General features: G+C 42.5%; 1 protein-coding gene across 4 annotated transcripts in view; it reads left to right on the top strand.

Moving 5' to 3' along the window:
• LOC135097188 (GTP-binding protein 10 homolog) overlaps window positions 1–13,782 on the top strand; it is a 99,829-nt gene that overhangs the window by 65,075 nt on the left and 20,972 nt on the right. For all 4 annotated transcript variants that reach the window (XM_063998959.1, XM_063998960.1, XM_063998962.1 and 1 more), the window contains exon 2: window positions 10,450–10,598. Coding sequence is in view for 2 of the 4 variants with exons in the window: in XM_063998962.1 (XP_063855032.1) it covers window positions 10,594–10,598 (5 nt within the window). In the remaining 2 variants the exon portion in view is untranslated. The remainder of the gene's footprint in view (window positions 1–10,449; window positions 10,599–13,782) is intronic.

Below are 13,782 nucleotides of genomic sequence, written 5' to 3'. Positions count from 1 at the left end.
AACGTACGATACGTGTGTGTGAGTGTGATTATATGATATGGAAGAAAAAGAAAACGGTACTTTTTTATATCAAAATTTTTTTCACTACTACAACTACTACTACTACTACTACTACTACTACTACTACTACTACTACTACTACTACTACTACTACTACTACTCCTACTTTTACTGCTACTATTATCACACCTGGCCTAATTAGCAGGAAATTTATGTAAATTAGCAATGCGGTATTCAAGTGTTGGAAGGAGGAGGAGGAGGAGAGAGGAGAGAACAATATGTACCATTCTCTCTCTCTCTCTCTCTCTCTCTCTCTCTCTCTCTCTCTCTCTCTCTCTCTCTCTCTCTCTCTCTCTCTCTCTCTCTCTCTCTCTCTCTCGTACATAGAAACACACACACACACACACACACACACACACACACACACATGTGAAAAAGGAAGAGGAAAGAATAATCAATAGGAAGAAGGAAGGGAAGAAAGAGGAGGAGGTCTAACAAGAGGAAGAGAAGGGAAGGAAGGAAGGAAGAAGAGGACATGAGTTGTACCGAGGCGCCCTTTGTGTGGCTGCCTCTGTTGAGGGTGCGGGCTGGGACTGGTGAAGGGGCGGGTCTCGTGGTGTGCTAGGGGGATGATGGGGGGCCATATAGTTGTGTTGTGGTGTGGTGGTGTGACGGCAGGCACCGTGGTGGCGGTGTTGTGTTATGAGTGTGGTGCAGGCAGAGTGAGGGTGCAGGGTTGGCGTGGAGCGCGGCGCCCTTCCTGGAATGGTGACGTCCCGCGCACCGTGAGTCTCGCGGGCGGCGGACACAGTGACGGTGCACGGCATGTTCGAGGGGCGGCGGCGGCCCCCCTAGGAGCTCCAGGGCGGCAAGAAGAATGGCGGGGGGCCGTCCCGCACCAGGAGTGTCCTGCTGTCCAGCCCCGTGGTGTGGGGGAGTGACGCGCCGCAGGCCTCCACAACGGCGGCGCCAACGTGCTGCTGGATGGCTACGACGGAGGCGGCGGCAGGGGGGCGCGGCGGTGGGGCGGCTGCTAGGACCATCCTGGCCAATGGGGAGCGCTCCTCAGACTCCCAGGACTCCGGGGCCATTTCGGGCACCACGTCAGGCAAGGAGGCCAGCCCGGGCTGCGAGGAGAGCTCGGGCTCCGAGCAGAGCAGCGCGCCGCCCCACGAGGAGGACCAGTCCAGCCCCGCCCCAGCCCGCTCCTGCGCGGCCCTGCCCCACTCCCGCACCACGCCCTGCTCAAGGGGGAGCGCCATACCGAGCTGGACGACGCGCTGCGCCCCCTCACTCTCTACGGGCAGGAGACGGGCGGCGGCGACCTGGGCAGGGTGCGGGCGGCACACGAAGCCAACATGAGCATGCTGGCGTACCTGGAGGCGCTGTTCACGGGCGCCAAGCTGGAGGAGGCGCGCCTGGAGGGCAGCAGGGAGGAGCCGCGGAGCCGTCAGTCCCGCTCCCCGGCGCCCCGCAGCCTGCACAGCCCCGAGACAGGAGACAAGACCCTGCCCGCATCTTGCTCAGAGCACGCCCTGCGCGGCCTGGCGGGCGGCCTCAGCACGCCCGCACGGCCACAGATGCTGCGCACCATCGAGACGCGCCTGCAGCTGGCGCGGCCCCGCGAGGGCGGCGGGGCGGAGCGGGGCAAGCTGTACCAATGTAACAGCAGCAGCAGCGCCGGCAGCCTCACCCACCTGGCGGGAGGCGGCAGCCCCGCCACCAACGGTGCCTCCACGACCTGTAGATTCCTGTCGCCCTCCCGCAAGGAGGCCCAGACCCCGGCGGCTCCCTCACCTCGCCCTCGGGCACCGCCCAGCGCCGCTTCTCCAGCCTGGAGCTGCGGCACACAGCGCACGGGTTCCCCAGCGCGGGCGTAGCGCTGAGCCCTCCGTCGCCTGCACAGGGCGCCCAGGCCTTCCACCACAAGATGCAGCTCTTTGACATCATGGAGACCCAGGCCCGCTTCTCCCAGGTAGCGCGCGGGGGCTGTGTGTGTGTGTGTGTGTGTGTGTGTGTGTGTGTGTGTGTGTGGAGGAGGGGGGACTGGCCGGGGGCGGCGACCCCTCTGTACAGTGCAGCACGCATTATTGTGTTACCCTCACCACTCTCTTCACCCAGCCCCCCACCACGCCCCCCACCACACTGCCTCACCCCCCACTCCTTCACTCTCCCTTGTGTAGCACGAGCATGGTCACACACACACACACACACACACACACACAAAACTTTCTCTTTTATTAAGACATGCAATACACCGCCTCGCCCACTCCCTCTCTCCCTCTCTCTCTCTCCCTCTCTCCCTCTCTCTCTCTCCCTCTCTCTCTCTCCCTGTCACTTTGTGTTGAGCTGCCTCTGGAACGTGTCCGCTTGAGCGGAAAAAGAAATGAGAAAATGGAAGAGATAAAAAAAGTGATTTTCATACATTTTCAATATAATTTGTTCGTGTTTTTAGGGCAAAACAATTAAACCAAAACTCAGAAATGAAGAATTGTCTCTCCGCTAAAAAACGCGCATACCAAAAACCAGAAATAACTCCAAACGAAAGAGACAAGACCGATCACGAGCAGTTGCGACGCCGTACTGAAAAACATTGAAGTCTCCAATGCTGAAATATTGTTAATCTGTCACAACAATCTTAAAAACACCCTTAAAAAAACCTTTGTAACCTCATCTAGGGTGTTTGGAATGTAAGAAATGTTGTTTGGGTGTGTTTGGGAGTGTTTTTATGATTTTTTTAATTATATATTTATTTTTTTGTGCTTTAAATTCCAATAACTTCAAATAGAGCCTTTATAAAGGAGTGCTTCTCCCTTTAGGAATGTTGAAATGTTGTTAATCTGTCAATACAACCTTAAAAACACCCCTTGAAAACCACAGTAACTTCAACTACAACCTTTTAAAATACAGGTAGCAGGGTTCTCAAGGATGTTCCTCATGTCAGTAATGCAGAAATGTTGTTAATCTGTCACTAGAACCTTAAAAACACCCTTGAAAACCACAAAAAATACAGCCTTTTAACTACAGTTAGCAGGGTGTCTCAAGAGTGTTTCTCCTGTTAGTAATGCAGAAATATTGTTAATCTGTCTCTAGAATCTTAAAAAACACCCATAAAAAGCCCTTGTAACTTCAACTAGGGCCTTTGGAAAGTAGAAATGTTGTTAATCTAACACTAGAACCTTAAAAACATCCTTGAAATCCCACGTCACTTCAACCACAGTAAACAAACAAAGAAAGAAAATTTATTATTATTCTTTTTATTTACTTATTTGTTTGTTTATTTATTTTGTTTGAGAGAAAAAAACATTATATATATATATATATATATATATATATATATATATATATATATATATATATATATATATATATATATATATATATATATATATACTCGTATATATATATTATTTCATTATTTTGTAGTAATAGTAGTAGTAGTAGTAGTAGTAGCATATTTTCATTGCATTTTTGTTGTTGTTGTTGTTGTTGTTGTTGTTGTTGTTGTTGTTGTTGTTATGTGTGTGTGTGTGTGTGTGTGTGTGTGTGTGTGTGTGTGTGTGTGTGTGTGTGTGTGTGTGTGTTTCCATTGTATACATACCATAATACATTAATATTTTTATAGTGAAAATACAAAAAAATATTACTATTATTATTATTATTATTATTATTATTATTATTATTATTATTATTATTATTATTATCATTATATTATTATTATTATTATTATCATTATTATTATCATTATTATCATTATTATTATTGTCATTATTATTATTATTTTTATTATTATTATTATTATTATTATTATTATTATTATTATTATTATTATCATTATTGTTACTATTGTTATTACTATTATTATTAGGTAGGTGAGAGGTGAATCAATAATGTACTACTAGTTGGAAAAATTGATAACTAATTTTTCATACCATTGTCTGGTAAAGGTCTCACAAAAATGATAGACCCGGGACATGTTTTCTTCTTATTTTCCTCCTCCTCCTCCTCTTCCTACCCTCCCCCCCTTTCTCTCTCTCTCTCTCTCTCTCTCTCTCTCTCTCTCTCTCTCTCTCTCCTCTCTCTCTCTCTCTCTCTCTCTGACTGTCTTCAGCCTCTCTCTCGCTATTACAAGCACATGCACAAGACTTTCTTCTTTCTCTCACCCCTATTTTGTCCACCTTTCTAATGCAAGAGTTAACCAGTATTCTCAATCAATCACCACTATTCTGTCCTCCTCTCAATTGCAAGAGTTAACTCTCTGCCTCTCGTTGCCATTGATCAATGACTCTCTTACATAAAATAAATAAATAAAATAATGATATATATAAAATGAATGACCAATTAAATTAAAGAACGAAATTTTTGTAAGCCTAATCTAGCCTAATCTAGCCTAGCCCAACTTAACTGAACCCAGTGTATCTGTCAGATGAAAACAGAATTGAAACACGTCTCAATCTCTTTTTTTCGGTATTGTTACAGCAGGGGTATGGGTGCGGGTGGCAGCACTGTGGAGTTGGCAGCACTGGGAGAAGCGGGAACAGGCAGAGAGGGGAGACGCGTGGCCAGAGAGGAGGCCAGCGTGTGCCTGCCTGCTTTGGAAGTGTTTCCCTGCCTGTTGAGTGCCTGTCGTGCCCTGGGAGACTTGTGGTGCCCCCTGTAAACTTGTAAAGCAGTGTACTTGCGGAGGATTTGTCGATAAACCTAGGAAATAGTGCCCGTGTTTTCCTTTGTGCCCTGGCCTCGTGTGTGTGTGTGTGTGTGTGTTGTTCCCGGCGTTCAGAGTGCTACTTATTTGAGGCCCCGCTGCTCAAGTTTCTTGATCTGTGCCCGTGTGGATAACACGCCCGCCCGGAGTGAGGGGTAGGCACAACAGTATTATTAGAAACATGAACCGTCTAACAGCCACGAAAAAGAAATGTAAATTTTCGTATGGAGAAGCAAAAATCACTGGAATTTGGCTTTCTAAACTAACCTAATTCTCTCTCTCTCTCTCTCTCTCTCTCTCTCTCTCTCTCTCTCTCTCTCTCTCTCTCTCTCTCTCTCTCTCTCTCTCTCTCTCTCTCTCTCTCTCTCTGTCAAATGTGCAGGTATGGCAGTCCATGGAAGTAATGTTTGGCAGAGCAAAGGACTGACTTGTGTTCCTTGTTGATAACAAACAAACATGAGCAGGCAGGGTGTAGTAATGTTTTGATGCTACACTGATGCATTAGCAAATAATAATCATAAATGGTTTATTAATAATCCAGTAAGGACAAAATTTATATTGTACTGGATACAAAAAATAATATGTAAAAAATATAAGCTTAAAATTAGGAACTTATTAACTAAGGTGGTATTACAGGAGGAGGAGGAGGAGGAGGAGGGTTTGTATTGCTGTACAGGAGGAGGAAGAGATTTTGTGTTGCTGGCAAGAGGAAGAGATTTTGTGTTGCTTGGAAGGGGAAGAAGAGATCTTGTGTTGCTGGGAAGGGGAAGAAGAAATTTTTGGCAGTCATGGAGAATGTGTCCCTCCTGGCTGGGTCCTGCATCATGGTGGTATGAGTTGCCAGTGATGTGTCTCTGCTACAGTGCTGCCATGCCAGGTGAGTGAGGCAGCCTGGCAGCACAGTGGAATGTTATGATGGGCAGCTAATGTATGTGCACAGGAAAAATAAATGCTGGATTCTTTAAAAAATCAGTTTATCTGTATTTTACTGGAGAAAGGCTAAACATAAGTTAAAAGTAATGTGTGGGATCCAAGGAATTAGTAATGTTTTCTTTGAAAGCTATTGGGATGAATTTCAATGGAGAAAAAGGTTCTGATAAACTGGAATGGCTGCTGTCACCATTCTTTTACTTGTCAGTCAATGGTAGGTGTCTGACTCCTTAAATATCACAGCCACACATGATGCCTGTCTCATGACACAAAAGTAGTACAGTTGAACACCACACTATAACCACTTGGGTTAACTTGGAAGGTTCACCCCTGTGGACGCTCCATAACAAGTCACTCTAACTGCCATGCATCAGTGGCTTGCCTTACCTTACCTTACCTTACCTTACCTTACTGCAGTGTCTTATCCTCCAGTACATTAGCAACTATGGACCTCTACTCTTGTCTGCATTGTGTAGCTTGTATCATCTGCACTGCTGTCATCCTTGCACTTGTCAGCTTCACCAAACTTTCCATGTAGGTATATCTCCCCTGGTCTTTTTCTTCTACTCCCCTCTATCATTCCCCTCGGAACAGCATGACTGTGTATGAAGTGTTATTGACTGGTGACAGCAAGGTAAGTGGCATCAATCCTTGCTCTTGTAAAACTGAGCCTGGCCAGTTGCAGAACACAGTATGATAGTTTGATGCCATTTTCATGAGTAAATTTTAATTTTAAATGAAGTCTGACCGTATATTTCAACTTCCAAACCTAACCATGAAGTTTTGTCTCCCTGCACCCCTGAACAGTCTCACCAGCTGCCTTGCTTCACTCCCCTGGCCATGTGAAACAGGCAGGCCAGCAGCTGTCATGAGCCAGTCACAGTGTACACTATCACAGTGCATAGTATCTGCCCAGTCCAGTATTTCCATTCCTTGCATTAATGTATTTTATTTTATTTATTTATTTATTTTATGTAAGAGAGACACAGGCCAAGGGGAATAAATAGTGAAAAAAAAAGACCACTAAGGTGCCAGTCTCAAAAGAAAGGTTAGAATGAGAGGATAAATGTCTTAAAACCTTTGTCTTGAAAGAGTTCAATTCATAGGAAGGAGGAAATACAGAAGCAGACAGGGAGTTCCAGTGTATGCCATGAATAGATCCCCTTTTGTGTGTGTGTGTGTGTGTGTGTGTGTGTGTGTGTGTGTGTGTTTTATGTAGGAGGGACACTGGCCAAGGGCAACAAAAATCCAATAAAAAAAAAATGGCCCCTGAAATGCCAGTCCCATAAAAAGGTCCAAAGTGGTAGTCAAAAATTGAAGGACAAGTGTCTTGAAACCTTGTGTGTGTGTGTGTGTGTGTGTGCATTTATGTAGTTGTATTTATGTAGTTGTAATGTATGGGAGGGGACCTATACTTGTGGTGTCCTGTCTTTGCATCTCATGGTGTTTAACATGGCCCTTAAAAAAATTGATGTATTCTCTTTACTTTCCCATCCCATTCTATGGACTGGATGGGAAAGCTGTTCATTTTCATATTCCTTGTGTAACTATCTTTTTTTATGTTCCTTCCATGTCCTCTTGTATCTCTCATGTCCCACTGTATTAGGTCTTCTCTATCCACCATGTCCATATTCTTCATCATTATATAAATTGCCATCAAGTCTCCTTCTTGCCTTCTTTGTTCCAGCATTGTCAATTCCAGTTTTGCTAGTCTCTCCTCATATAACATGTCCAACAAGCATGGAACAAATGTTGTTGCTGCTCTTTGAATCCTTTCAGGTTTCCTGATGTAATTTGTTGTGCTTTGTGAACACACTGTTGCTGCATATTCCAGCCTTGGCCTTATCAGAGTGATGATCACTTTCTTTACCCTTTCTTCATCCATGTGGATAAATGCCACTCAGGCCTTTTTTTTTTTTTCTCCTCATTAGCTTGTAAGTCTCTCCAACAATTTTATTTATGTGTTTCTCAGGTGACGTGTTGTCTGATATGAATACTCCTAGATATCTCTCTGACTTTGATTTCTGTATAAGCTCTCCTCCAAGTTTATATTCCCTTGAAATCCTTTGCTTGCTCTTTCCAAACTCCATTACACTGAATTTCTTGACATTGAATTACATTTCCCATGTGCAGCTCCATTTCCAACTTGTATTAAGGTGTTGCAGTATTTCACAATTGTCCTGTACACTCACTTGTCTCATGAGTTTAGCATTGTAGGCAAAGAAACTTTTACTGATTCATCATTCATGTCATTCATATATGTTGCAAACATAATTAGGGGCAAAACTGATCCCTGTGGGTGATAACTTCCTTCCAAGAAGATCATTTGTCTCTAATAATCACTCACATTTCCCTGTCTGTCACTGTTATTTGCCCAGGGTCGTGTGCTGGTGCTGCTGGAAGTTATTAGGGTTTTGAGGAATTATCTTGCTGTCCAGCCAGCCACTCCCTTACGTTAAGAGCTCATGGTTCATGGTGACTGATCTCTGGGTAGGACTGAGGCTCATGTGCCACACACCGTTACAGCCAGGCCACAACCCTCATCTCTCATCCCGTATCTACAATACTTGCTGCTGGTAAACAGTTGCTATGTTAAGAGGCTCACTCCTCTCTCTTACTATTCTTGGGGCTTCAACCCATCCTGATTTTTAATGTTTTTGCTTATGTCATGATCCTAATGATAGATAAAGAGAGAAAAAAATATTGAACCCAGCTAATCATGTCTGTGATCTTTGAAAATAATCCTGATGAGAGAAGAATGCTTTTAACAGTGTGCTTAATGGTCATCCTACTTCCTGCCATTCTTTCAATGTGATGAATTAGAAGGCTGTCTTTGATTCTGCTCTTGACCACTCCTATATTTCTTTGTACCATTAACTCTTTTCTGTTATTTAGCATCTTTTAATTTTTTTCTGTTGCTTATGAGAGCCACATCTAAACACTATACTGGCTACAAATGTGAAAATCTATTCCTGTAATTCTTTTCTCTTTCTTGTGACAGCCACATTTAAACATTACACTGGCTACAAATGTGAAACTCTTTTCTCTCTCCTGACATCTTTATCTAAATATTATACTTGCTAGGAATTTGATAATCTATTTCATTCTTTTCTCTCTCTTGTGACAGCTTTATCTAAACATTATATTGGCTAGGAATTTGATAATCTATTTCATTCTTTTCTCTGTCTTGTGACAGCTTTATCTAAGCATTATACTGGCTAGGAATTTGAGGATGTATTCACTTAAAAAATTGTTTTTCTCTACATTGTGGATGCATGCAATGACTACATACAGTGCATGTGAACTGCTGTTGAAAGAGTTGATTAATGTGGGGTGTAGTCATCTTGTTTCCTGCCAGTCTTTCTCCATGACAAATTGCATGGTGTGTTTGATCCTCCCCATGCCCATTCCTGTATTCCTTCACTCCATTCACCCTTCACTGGTATTCAACATATTTTTCCTCCCTGAGACATTCTATTTTGTTTGACACCCACTTCCAAACATTATACTGGCCAGAAATGTGAAAATCTATTCATTATTTTTTTCCCTTCCTTGAGAGAGCCACAGCTGAATGTTATAATGTGCTGGATACAAATTTAAATATCTATTTTTTAGTCTTTTTGTCTTCCTTGTGACAGCCACATCTAAACATTATACCTAATAGAAATGTGAAAATACATTATTTTAATTCCTTTCTCTTTCTTCTGACACCCACTACTAAATATTATATTGGCCAGAAAACTACAAATCTATTACTTTCATTCTTATGTTTATCCTGTGAGAGCCTCATCTAAACATTATACTGGTTAGAAATGTGAAAATCCATTCTGTTTTTTCTCTACCTTGTGACAGTCACATCTAAATATTATAAATGTATTTTCAAGTTCTTTTTGTCTTGTTTGTGACAGCCAGTTCTAAACATCATACTGGATATAACTTTGAAATCTATTCTTTTCTTTCCTTGTTGATGCTTGCAGAGATTGTCCACAGTGCCCTAAGTGGTTGGAGTTGTTGCTGAGAGCTAATTAAGGTACAGTAAAATCCCTCTTATCCGGCATCAACGGGACCGCCGACATGCCGGATACTTGAATATTACTGGATACTTGAATAGAAGTGAAATTATGTACACAATCACCACCCTACACTCACGCATCCTACCATAACAAAGATCAGCTGATCTTAATCAGCAGCTGATCTGATCAGCTGCTTAAGTGTAAGCACAACACGTTTCCTCTTTTCTACAACTTTAGGCATGATGAAGGCATCAGGCGATAAACAGTGCACACGCGGGTCTGAGTCACTGAGTAAACACAGTGTAGTGGGCCGCGGGTGGCGTGAAGCAGTGCTCTCTGGTGGCGAGGGGACAAAGTATGCCTCGCGCGGGAATTTTAATTGATTTTATGAGTACACCTTGATTTTTTATTGATTTTAAGGCTCGGGGAAAAATGTGCCGGATACTTAAAGCTGCCAGATGAGAGGGATTTTACTGTACATATTATTACATTATTACAGTATTACAGACACTCAGGAGCAAAGGAGTGAGGAAGAAAGCTTAGTCCAGTAGTATGTACTAATCCAGATGTTTTGTAATGTGATAATGCAGTGTGTTTAGTGTTTGGAATTGATGTTGAAGGAGTTGATTAATGCACATGTTATTATTACAGGTATTCAAGAGCCAGGGAATAAGCAAGAAAGCTGAGTCCAGTCTGCTGTCTGCACATTAAGCCTCAGCTTGTTTGCTCCCATTATGTATTGTACTTAAAGCTTTGAATTATTATTGAAAGAGTTAATTAAAGCATACATTATTATTACAGGCATTCAAGAGCAAGGGAGTGAGGAGAAAAGCTTAGTCCAGTCTGCTGTCTGTGCATCAAGCCTGAGCTGGTCTGCTCCCACGATGCAGCGTGTGGCAGTGTTAGCAGACACGGCTCTTGTCTGCACCTCATCCTCTTAAAGATATGAGGTGAGTAAGAGGGTGATATTGGTGTAGCTTTGTGTACCATGTGGGAAAACTCCTGCTATGGGATAGAGTCCTTGGTTATAGAAACAATACATTTACTCTGGATGATACACACTAAGACTAAGATACCACTGAGTGGTTTAACTGCCCTACAGGCCTCAGTGAGTACATTGTGGCTTAATTAGGGTCGGACCATTTCATCCTGAGTGTTTATGTGTTGTCCTTTCTGGGAATTTCCCAGCCTGTGGCACTGCCAGACTTTTTAATGGGCAAATTACCAGATTAGACCCTAAGTGTCAGAGATAACCTTGCTTCCAACTTTCTCTCTCTCTCTCTCTCTCTCTCTCTCTCTCTCTCTCTCTCTCTCTCTCTCTCTCTCTCTCTCTCTCTCTCTCTCTCTCTCTCTCTCTCTCTCTCTCTCTCTCTCTCTTTTTTCACGTGCTGTGCGAGAGGAAGTGACCAGTGGATTGACAGGTCACTCTGACAGACTGTCTGAGTCACTGACTAACTGACTGAGTCACTCAAAGAAACGTGACAACACCTGGAGGAAACGTTGCCAAGTATTGTGGTGTTTGCAAAACACAATGCAGTTCTCACTAAAAAATAGACATATATTACATTAACTTACCTTTTTATATCATTACAGTGTATATATGCTACAACTCCATTTAATGTTGTAGTAGTAAGTATCTGACATAAGGTATGTGTTGGTAAAGTTTAGCAGCACCACAGGACGGGAAATCCCCAGAAAGGACAATACCCAAATGTTGAGGATAAAAGGGTCAGACCATAGGTGAGGCTGTCCGAGTGTTGGAGTGGAGTGGTGTTTGTACGCTGGTGTCAAAAGCAGGTCTTCTGTGAAGGAAGAGAGAGTGGCTGCTCAGACTGGAGGCCAAGACACCTTCACGTGTCTGGCCTCACCACAAGTCCCTAGAACATCATGTCAGTTAAGAGAACTCAGGGTATTAGTTTGTCCTTTTCACAACTATAGACCCAACTAGTTATTGAATTTGGTATTATTTCTGAGATAGTAATCAGCCAAAAAGCATTACTTACTGCATTATTAGATGGTAAGGGAACTGAACTGTATAAACCTTTTGCTTGTTCTTAGGACAAGTAAAAAGATATATGGCCAGCTGTGCTATACCTAACCTCCTGGGGTGTAGTAGGATGGTCCATGAAACTGTCCCTTTCCACCACGGGCTGGCTGGGCTAAGAGTGTGAGTGATGTGTGTGTGTGTGTGTGTGTGTGTGTGTGTGTGTGTGTGTGTGTGTGTGTGTGTGTGTGTGTGTGTGTAATATAGGGTTTGAGCAGGGCTCATAGTGTCCTGTCTCCATAGCTATATTTATCCAGCATTTCCTTAAATTTCTGCATGTTTGGTGCTCTAACAACCTCTTCATTTAAGCAATTCCAGATATTCACAGTTCTATGTGGAAGACTGTTCTTCTTGATGCCCCTCAAACACTGACTCTTCTTCCCTCTCAGTCCTCCTATATGTTTCTTCTTCCACAATAATCTTTTATGCAGAACTTTATCAAAAGTTTTTTGATGTCCAAGCACACTACATCTACCCACCCATCTCTGTTTTGTACTTCATCTATTACTCTTGTATAGAAACTCTGTAAATTTGGTACACATGACCTTCCTCTTCTGAAACCAAATTGTCTATTTGTTATAACTTTGTTCTTTTCCAAATATTTCACTCACTTTTCTTTGATCACTATTTCACAGATCTTGCCTATAACACTAGCTACCAACACCAGTCTATAATTTAGTGGCTCAGTCCTCTTTCCTCCTTTGTGTATTGACACTATATTTGCTCTCTTCCACTCTTTTGGTACTTTTCCCTCTATCAGTGAGCTGTTAATCACATCCCAAATTGGCTCCACCACTTGTTCTCTACATTCCTTTAGTGTCCAGCCTGATACTTTATCAAGCCCCAATGCTTTCCTGACATCCAACTCTCATAACAATTTGCCAATTTCATGTTTTTGCACCAAGACTTTCTGTAACCCTTCCCACCACACTTCCTCATTTGGTTCTATAAAATTTGCTTCCACATTGAACACAGACCTAAAACTCTCATTCATAATTTCACTCATCTCTTCCACTGTTTGATATATCCTTTCTCCCTTTACTATCTTGTCAATGGTCTCTCTGTTTATCATCTTTCCATTAATATACTTGTAAAAAAAAGCTTGGGGTCTTCTTCACATTTCTTTACCACATCCTTTTCAAGTTGTTTCTCCTCCTCTCTTCTTATTCTAAAATATTTATTCCTTGCCTCCTTATACTGCTTTCTATTCTTTTCATTTTTTTTTTGCTTCTTCAGTTTTTCCAAGCTATATCCTTTCTCTTCTTAGCTTATGCACATCTGGCATTATACCAAATATGTTTGTTCCTCCTTACTTTTTATATAGGTACATACTTCTGCACACCTTCATTGTACTTCTTCAAGAATGTTTCATATTTCTCTTGCACTCTCATGCCTTCCGTAAGTCCCTTCCAAAGAATTTTCTTAACTCTGCAAAATTTGTCTTTGCGTGATTTAATCTCCCATTTTTATAATCCTCCTTACATGCTAGAACCTCCCAGTCTTACAGTACCACTTCTAACACCACATGGTCACTTTTTCCCTTTGGGATTAAGCATTTAATGTTTGGACAGGGCTCTGTTTTTTTTTTTTTTTTTTTTTTTTTTTTTTTTTTTTTTTTTTTTTTTTTTTTTTTTTTTGTGAACACCAGGTCTAGCATTGATGGTTCCTCCTCCTCTCTGTATCTTGTAAATTCCTCCACCCATCGGTCCATTGTATTCAACATAGCTAACTGTAGCGTTTCTTCACTCCATCTGGCCAGCATTTCCATTAACTTCCATCTCCTCCCAGCTGACATTTTTGCGGTTAAAGTCTCCCACTAGTAGTATTTTACTGTCCTTCCTTATCATGTTGTCTAGGCACTTCAACACTTCCTTTTGCATTTCCTTGTGTTGTGGCACGTACGTTAATATGATCCTCCTCCTCTCTCTTCCACTAGTCCTGATTGTTATACCTATCACCTCCACCATACCATCTCCACGTTGCACTTCTTCCACATATATATCATCTCGAAGTATTATCAGTACTCCTCCTCCTCCTTTTCCCTTCTCTATCTCTCCTCTAGTAATTATATCTCTCCTCCTTAAAGCTTA

This window comes from Scylla paramamosain, unplaced genomic scaffold (genome assembly GCF_035594125.1).
Source record: "Scylla paramamosain isolate STU-SP2022 unplaced genomic scaffold, ASM3559412v1 Contig13, whole genome shotgun sequence".
NCBI lineage: Eukaryota > Metazoa > Arthropoda > Malacostraca > Decapoda > Portunidae > Scylla > Scylla paramamosain.
The sequence above is the reverse complement of the archived record's forward strand: the minus strand, read 5'-3'. Positions and strand labels throughout refer to the sequence as shown.